At 39.7% G+C, this 9458-nt stretch overlaps 1 protein-coding gene across 1 annotated transcript in view; it reads left to right on the top strand.

Moving 5' to 3' along the window:
• Positions 1-8108: 8108 nt before the first annotated feature.
• Positions 8109-9458, top strand: part of LOC107285855 (dedicator of cytokinesis protein 3-like) — a gene marked incomplete at its 3' end in the record, with an annotated part of 177306 nt that continues 175956 nt past the window's right edge. Inside the window, exon 1 of the mRNA XM_015814120.1 lies at positions 8109-8883. Within this exon, the coding sequence (XP_015669606.1) occupies positions 8109-8883 (775 nt within the window). The remainder of the gene's footprint in view (positions 8884-9458) is intronic.

The following is a 9458-nucleotide window of genomic DNA, read 5'->3' as shown; positions in this document are numbered from 1 at the left end:
CTTGTTTCCATGCACACAAATTTCTTACATTCAGATCAGTGTAGGTAAGAGCAGTGTAAATTAGTCATACATGGTGTGGGCGCACTTTTTTTTTTTAAATGCAGGAAACTTTCACTGGCTGCCTTGTAGGATCCTTGTAGCAAAACAGATATGAATGCAGTTGCTACATTTTACGATTTAGATGTTCCATTTCCTTGTTTATATATAGGCCATAATTTATTATCACAGATTTTTTTCAACTGTTTATTTTTTAAATTAGATATCAAAGATTAATAAACCAAAATATCATTATGTCAGCATCCACAACTTTGCACAAAGATTTTAGTTGAAATTTTACACAGTTCAGAAGGAAATGATTCCCAGGTGCATTATGATTTTTACTAAAAGAACCATGATAGGCAGGCAGAACAGGTAAAAGGCACCCTTTTTACATTCTTTTCCAGCGGTAGAAAGCTTCAAGTGGTCTGGGGTTGACATGGTGGCATCTTCAGAGAGGACAGAGGCAGAATTATTGCCCTGAGATAGGGTATTAGTTTGCCTATTCTGTGAACTGGGTGATTGATATAGCACTTTTCATGTACTGTCCACATGTAAAAAGTTTAAAACATAGGCACGTGCCCCGAGTGCTTCTAAATTCAAAGAGGAAATGTCCAAACTTGACATATATGAATATGTATGTTACCACAGTTGTTTTTACATATCATATATATTATTTCTTAATACCCTGTAGATTAGGGTAGATGGGATAACAAAAAATGAAGTCACTCAAGCAATTTTTCTGGTGTTTTTTTTTGGAGAGTTTAGATATTTCAGTACGGTGATATATGCACCAAGAAGAGAAGGTCTCAAAACGGGTGGATTGTCACACAATATCTCATAATAACCTTGTCCTATGAAACTGCCTTACATACCAATTATCTTTATTCAAATCATTTCATTGTCCAAACATTTTCTTTCAAAAGGGATACTCCTGACTATTTTCCACACATGCAAATGTGGCCCTCTAGGAAGGAGGTGAGAACAGATCCATCTCTCTCTCTGAGCTTTCATTTGTGCTACTGTTTTTGAGATGCTAACAAACGGCAGGTGCTTGTTTATGTTACTTCTCATTTCTAACACTCACTGCAGGAAAGAGAAATCCTTTAATGGCTTCCATGTTTGTCAGAGGGCTCAAGGGGGAGATGAAGTCTTCTCCTAATTGTACTTGTAAGATGATAAATAATTGCGGATGAATTGTTTTGTTCCTTACATTCTCCAAACCAAGTCTGCTGCACAAGCCAGGAGACCAGAGATGGAGGAAGAAAATTTGTGGCTGTTAAACCAAAAAGCATTGGTGACTTTGTATTGTATCCTTATTCTAGAATTATAAGGATTAATCTGCAATGAAGTAAATTTCTATTAATTACATAGGTGCCTCTCTTTGATTTGCAAGTATATTAAATTGATGTTAAAAGCACTTCAGACTCTTTGTGAAATGCTAACATTTTGCAGATATTAATAAAATGGTGCTTTACCCATTTTTTTTCTTAAATGGACCTCGCTCTTTTAATAAATCTGCCTTTGTGATATTTTACTTTCAGTTCTAGGATGACAGATTTCTTCTCTTTTCTCTCCTTCAAAGAATGTGAAGCAAACTTAATCTGAAGGCATGATTTTTGTCCATGTGTTACTTGTTTTAATATTCAATTTAACTAAATTTAGAGCAACTGTAAGTTAGCAGTAGTCACTAGGTGGCAGCACTTAGCCCAACCTTGGCTGCTCTTAAAAAATAAACATGGCTGGATCTGGTTAGTACTTGAATCACCAGGGCTAGAGGGTAGGTTTGAAAATTGAAAAAAAAAAAGCCTATCAGAAGAAGGCAGTGACAAACATTTTGGAAATGATGGCAAAAAACATCATGGACGTCTCTCTGTAGCCACCAGAAGTCAAGCATGACTTGAAAATACTTTACTTGAGAATAACTTTTAAAAAGCAAAAGGCTTTTTTTAAAAAAAAGCAGAAACAAAAAATCCTTACCTACTCTTAAGGTTATTCAGACTCCACAATTACCCAATATTTACCAAAGTGCCACAATTCATTGTCAGATGACATGTTTCACATTTCCTTTATTACTAAGATGGCTAGTGCCAGATAACTTTGAGAACAGCTGTTACTCTTTCATCACTGGTGAAGTAGATAGACATAAGATCTGACTTCTGTGCAGTGCTTTGGATTCAATCTCCCAAAAAGTATGGAGCATGCAGACTGCGCTGTGCACAGCACCTTAAAAACAGCAATGGCTTTTCTTGAAATTGGAGGGCAGATGCAGGAGCCTGGGAAAATATTCAGTTTTAAGATGTTACAAACAGGCAACTTAGTTATATTAGGTGGCTTTCCAAAGCTGTTTGTTGCCCATAGATTTATTTGCTGAATCAGTCTTGCTTCCAAGTGGAATTATTGATCCTTTTTGGATTTCTGGCTAACCTTAGTGCTGGTTTTGGCCAATTAAAGATGACTATATAATTTTAGACAATCCCCCCTTTCCTTTTTCTTTGATTTGAGTCAGATTGAACCTTGATGTGCACCAATTACATTTCATGTTCATAATCTTACATTTTGAATAACAGGAGCACGAGGAATTGATGAAGAGGAAGGTTTTATAAATCTCACAATCGCACAATTATAAGCCACACCTCTGCAAGGCCTCAAGGAAGAGGCTTTCTCCAATTCCTTATGGCAGTGGTGGCGAACCTATGGCACGTGTGCCAGAGGCGGCACTCAGAGCCCTCTCTCTGGGCACGCACCGTTACCCCAGCCCCACCTCCGCTGCGGCCCCATCACCAGCAGCCCCCCTGTAGAGTCGCCCCCGAGCGGTGCAGCTAAGAACATGGCAGCCAGGCAACAGGGACAAGACTCTGCCTTCGTGCCCTGATGCGCACAGATGATGCTATTGGGTACGGGTGAAGTGTGTGGCTGCCATGGCGATCTGCAGCTGGCCATAGAGGTGGTGGGTGGCCCTGCGAGTGGGCGGGATGGAGCAGGCGGGTGGGCTAGGGGGCGGACTGGTTTTTGGGCACTTCGTCTCTAAAAGGGGAATAATATGATACAAAAAATGATGCTATGGCCCTAGAAAGAATGCAGAGAAGAGCAACAAAGATGATTAGAGGTCTGGAACTAAACCATACGATGAATGGTTAAAGGAACTAGGTATGTCTACCCTAACAAATTAGGGGCCACATGATAGTCGTCTTCCAATACCTGACGGCCAGTCACAGAGATGAGGAGGTTGACGTATTCTCCAAAGCATCTGAAGGACAAGGAAGCTCAAAAAAGAAAGATCCAGCATGGAACTAAGGAAGCATTTCCTGACAGAGCAATTAACTCATAGAACAGCTTGTCTTCCAGGAGTGGTGGGTGCCCATTACAGGTTTTCAAGAAAAGATTGGACAACCATTTATCTGGGATGGAGTAAAGACTCCTGTCTTGGCCAGAGGGTTGGACTAAAAGATCTCCAAAGTCCCTTCCAGTCCCACGATTGTATGATTCTGTGAATATGGGGGAAATCGCCTGTGAACACAGTAAATATTATAAGACAAAGTACAGGAAAACCAGGTGTTACTGCTCTTCAATTCTAAATCTTACAACTATCAGTAAATATTGCATTGGTCAAGAATGGCAAAAAATGTGACAACATAATAGATGAAGGCACAAAAGAGAATTATCTGTAAAATTGAAAGATTTCTTAGAAATACACAAGCAACTCATCATGCAACTGTTGTTTTCTGAGAAAGGATATAACCTCAGAGGAAATTGTTTCCAAGCAGCACAATTCCTCTGAAACACATTTTCTTTTACTGTATACGAACCCCCTTCTATGTTCTGGATATATGTTGAGTACCTCTGTGATTAGGCTATGAAGCAAGATAGCACTGAGTTGAATTTAAGTCCCGGCAACTGGATGAACAAATGCTTGCCATTTTTACTATAAAAATATTAGCTTCCTGAGAACATTCTAGTTCACAGGTGTCAAACTGCCGGCCCGCGGGCTGGATGCGTCATGCGGAAGCCGCGCCCACCCCATTGCTGGCAATGGCAAAACTCTCCCGAGTTTTAATCCCAGCCCTCCATCTTCTCCATTGTCTTTCTCTTTTTTAGCCTTCTAGTGTAATAATTTTTTTCTAGTCCACCATGCATTCACACCAATGCCAAAAGTATATGCTTCTTCATGTTATTTTCCAGTGGAACAGTCAGTTTTTATTTGGACCATGACTGAGTGGCTGATCAAGAGTTCAATGGATAATTTATTTGTTCCTGTTCCCTTTCTATTTGATAGGTGATATATTGTTTGTTCTTTATTTTTTACTGTAATCACTCTTTAAGTATATAATTTTTCTAAAAATATTTTCCATTCTATAATCCAGTTTGTAAAGGGTTTCAATAATCTATCTTCTATTAATCTTATTTGCCTCTATCAGATTCATTCTGTGGCTACTAATATTCTTACCTTACCTGTACATTTTCTGTGATTTCTGTGATTTTTTGAAAACATCTATTTTTCTTTTTATTATTGTTATATTTCTTGATTATATATCTTTCTGAGTTTTTTTTTTGCTTGAGGTTGTTTTATGTCCCTGCTGTCCAAGCCTTTCATCATTTCCTGATTATGATAGCTTATTCTGAAAGCTATTTATATACATATAAGCCCATCACAATATTTCATCACATATAAATGCATCCCAATATTCCTTTGTATTATAAAAATGCATTATAAAAAATGCAGGAAAAGCAGTTTCTAATATACAACAGTTTGAATAGGAACTTGACTTGAGAAGAATACCTTTGACACAACCAGTAGCAATTAAAAATCCTGAGCAAGAAAAAACAAAAAACGCTGATCCACTCAACAATGAATCTTCTATAAGAGAAGATCTTATCAGTATTATCAATATCACCAACTCCCATATTGAGATCTTAAAGAATCAGAGAATTCAGAGCTTTAATGATGTGTCCATTGGCAGAGATTTGACTATGTCTTTCCCAGTAGATGTGTCAGTCAGAACCCAGATTCAAGTGTCTGAGGTTTTGGCAATAGAAATTTGCAAAATTATCACAATAAAGCAGAAGTTTTTAGAATAAAAAGCAGAGAGAGAGAGGGAGGGAGGGAGGGAGGGAGGAAGAGAGAGATTCGATCTGCTGATTTCACTGCTAAAGCTGGTTCTTTGGCACTGCTGCTCCCTGATTTTGAACCACATCTAGAGAGTCACTATCATCCCCTGGTATAAAACACACTATTGCAAAACGAGTTAGTGAAAACAGAGGCAAAGTATACCCAGAATTTGGAGGTTATTAACAATGTGCTGCAATCCGGATGAAATAAAAGGTTAATGTTCTAAAATCTAAATGAATGATGAAAGTCTCAAGATCTTTCAGAAATTTGCTCAGGACGAATTGCAAACAAACTGTAGAAATGCCGGATAAAACCGTACAATCAGCTGATAAGAAAATTCAAGTCAATCTTTCCCACACTGAAGAGGAAGTATTCCCTTTGTCCACTATAGTAAAGATCAGCAGTGATATTACTGTTAATGTCAGCAGCTTAAGCCGTAAATTTAGGGCAGCTTATGTTGTTTATACATTTCACTCATCTAAAGCCTATTATCAAATCCTATTTGGCCCTAAATCACAATGTAAATCAATTCTCAGGAAAAGAAACAAAGCTTTGCATATTGACCTCAATTATAGTTGATATGATGTGTACTTTGATTTCAGCACTCTAGATAAGTGGTCTCCAGTTACTTTAGCAGATGTGAACAAATTGATAAGAGTATTTTAAGTTTGGAACAGCCTTGTGTAATGATCTTATATTTTCTGAAGTAATCAAATTGAACTACAACTGGCAGATCCCCTTGCTGGCATCTATTTACATTTATTGATGAAAAAGGCAAATAACTAAGAATGAGGTTTTAGCAATAGCTCTTTTTTACAAGAAAAACAACAAGGAAGATCCAGTTAAGTACAGACTTATTAGTCTGTTAAGAGTTACAAGTAAACAATATACAAAACATCTAAATAACATTTCAGGCCTGACTGGAATGAGAAGAAATTTTAGGAGATAAACAAGCCAGCTTTAGAAAATGTCAACTATTTTGTTACTGCACAAGATTTAGAAGAATGTGCACAATTTACAATCCCCTTTATATGTGGCATTCTTGTACTTCAAATTTGCTTTTATTTTATAGATGGAAATATTCTGTGAAATAACATCATAAATAGCACTGTAGAGTACATCATCTTTATTTGTTCTCCAATCTGTACTCTACCTGCCCCTTGATTGGTACTTTTTGATTTGATATCCCTATGGAGAGGGATATGGCAGCGGTGCATTCTAGCCCCTGCCCTGTTTGTTTATTAATTCTATGATCAAACCAGTGAACAGCTCTGACTGTCATGTCCCCAGGTTAGCAGGCCTCAAGATCAAGTGTGTAGGCTTTCATAGCTGATATCTGTTGGGGAGTTTCAGCTTTAGGGTTTAGTGACCTTGGTCCCAGACAGCAGATTTTCTGAAATTTCTCTTGCAATTATGGGTGACTTCTTCAGCGTGGTCCGCTATGCACAGCCTACCCTATATATTTCGTATTTGCCCATGTGAAACTGGGGGTAGTGAAGCAGCCCTTTTGTGTGCAGCCCACTCTTTTGCCAAATATTCATCCCTTGCAATAAATCACATTCTGCCCCATTGCCTTCTACTAGCATTTACTTGTCTTAAAATGTCTCTATCCATTTTCTGTTTTTTTTTGTTTTTTTTTTATTAAACTTTCAATCCAGATTGCCATTTTCTTTGAAATGTTGGGGCTTCTCTCCATTTGGGTTTTCTTATCCCATTCCTTATCATTTCCCACAGATTTTCAGGTTTTTTTTCTTCTGAGTGTACTAAATGTATGTACACAGGTAGTCTTTGACTTACAACCACAAATGGGACCAGAATTTCCACTGCTAACAAGACGGTTGTTAAATGAGTTGCACACAATTTTATGACCTTTTTTTTTTTGCATCACACAGTTTTTAAGTGACTTCAGCATCCCCAAGTGACCTTGCTTATCAGAAGCTAGCTGGGAAGGTTGCAAATGATGATCAATGANGATCTTCCCAGGTATTGAGGTCAGGCTGATAGGTCTGTAATTTCCTGGGTCCATTTTTTTTCCTTTTTTGAGGATGGGAACTACATCAGCTCTTTTCCAGTCCTCTGGTAGTTCCCCTGTGCTCCAGGATCTCTGAAAAATATAGTTCAGTGGTTCAGAGATCACATTTGCTAGTTCCTTGAGAACCTTGGGGTGTAATTCATCTGGTCCTGGCGATTTGAACTCGTCTAGGCTGGACAGGTGCTTACTTACTATTTGATGGCAAGGTGCTAGGCTGGACAGGTGCTCACTTACTAAATGATGGCAAAAAACATGGACGTCTCTCTGTAGCCACCAGAAGTCAAGCATGACTTGAAAATACTTTACTTGAGAATAACTTTAAAAAAGCAAAAGGCTTTTTTAAAAAAAGCAGAAACAAAAAATCCTTACCTACTCTTAAGGTTATTCAGACTCCACAATTACCCAATATTTACGAAAGTGCCACAATTCACTGTCAGATGACATGTTTCACATTTCCTTTATTACTAAGATGGCTAGTGCCAGATAACTTTGAGAACAGCTGTTACTCTTTCATCACTGGTGAAGTAGATAGACATAAGATCTGATTTCTGTGCAGTGCTTTGGATTCAATCTCCCAAAAAGTATGGAGCATGCAGACTGCGCTGTGCACAGCACCTTAAAACAGCAACGGCTTTTCTTGAAATTGGAGGGCAGATGCAGGAACCTGGGAAAATATTCAGTTTTAAGATGTAACCGGCTGAGCTGCTCAGACAGAGAATCAGATTCAGACTTCCTTCCTTCTTCCTAGCCACATCAATAATAATAATAATAATAATAATAATAATAATAATAATAATAATAATAATAATAATAACAAAAACAACAATAAAAAAGAAAGAAAATAAAAATAAATAAATTGATAAAAAGAGTTAAATCAATTATCAATTAATCCTAAATTAATCTGAACTGAGAATCCCTTCAGTCTTATAAATGGCAGATACAATCACAGCCCAAACAGCGCAGGAACCTTCCATCAGCAGCCCTCCTGCTCGTAAGAGACAGAGATCCTCCAAACAGGAAGTGGCTGGCAAGATCAAGGCCAAGGCAATCTCTGCAAAAAGGCCTTCCAAAGCTGCGGATAGAGAGGCTAAGCGACGACACCAGGCCCTAGAGAAACAATTTTCTCAAGTGGAAAGGAGGCAAAATTCCACTGAGGAGGAATTAGAGCCACCCAATTACAGGGAGGAGGAAATATTTGGGCCAAGGAAGCCTAGTCAGGACCCTCTGGAAGCTGAAGCTGATACGGAACAGGGGAATGGATCTTCCCTAAGCGAGAGGCCTGGAGATCTGGGTTCAGAATCAGGCACCCATCGCTCAGACATTCATGCAGCAATGTCTTCAGAGCACCTACAATCCCTGATATCTCAGGCTGTTGCACAAGCCATGGCCTCCTCAAGGCACCATTGTTCCAGAACAGGGTCTGTGGCTTCAAGGGGTGCCTCCTTCTCCCAAGAGGAGGCCTCTGTATACCAAGACTCTATTTCTTCCTTTAGGTCCTCCAGAAGCAGGAGGGCTCCTGCGGAGGACCACGAGCTTACGGACCAGAGGCTGTCCGATGAAGAGGATGTATCTCCAGATCCTCCTCCGTTTGTGGGCCTCTTTAACCCGTCCTTATTCAAGACACTGCTGCACAAGGCCAGCAGCACCGCAAACATCGAGAGGCCCCCGATTCCACAGAAAGAACCTTCCACTGGTCCCTCAACTAGTAAGGTCACAAACAACGAGGTGTTCTCACAGCCCACTTTATACCCAACATTTTGTTCCCTGCCCTCCTCTCTTCTTTGATTCTGTTCAGAACAATATGGGGGCACCGGGTTCCTTCCTCCCAATGGGGGGGGCAGACAAGAAAATGTTCAACATAGACCCGGCGCTATCAGAAATAATAGAAGTGCCGACAGTAGATGAACCCATTGCAACCCTTTTTTCTCCACCCCCGATAGCCGGGGATGCAGCGGAGGCCCTGAAATCAGAGGACAAGAAGATGGACCTCATCTTCCGCAGGGCGCACCAAGCCTCAGCGTGGGCCATCAAGGCAGGCTTAACTACATCATTTTTCGCCAGGACATCTCTTCTTTGGCTGTGCCAACTCCAGTCGAGTATTCCCCCAGTGGAGGAGAAGACTCATCAGAATTTAAGAAGGTTAGTAGCGGCAGCGGAGCTCATGTCAGATTCCTCCTTACATGCAACCAATTTCTCTGCCAGAGCAATAGCATACAACACTGGTGCACGCAGATTGCTGTGGCTCAAACATTGGAGAGCAGACATGAAGGCTAAGTGGCG

Source organism: Protobothrops mucrosquamatus, unplaced genomic scaffold, assembly GCF_001527695.2.
Source record: "Protobothrops mucrosquamatus isolate PMUCROS unplaced genomic scaffold, P.Mucros_1.0 scaffold_82, whole genome shotgun sequence".
Classification (NCBI taxonomy): domain Eukaryota; kingdom Metazoa; phylum Chordata; class Lepidosauria; order Squamata; family Viperidae; genus Protobothrops; species Protobothrops mucrosquamatus.
The sequence above is the reverse complement of the archived record's forward strand: the minus strand, read 5'-3'. Positions and strand labels throughout refer to the sequence as shown.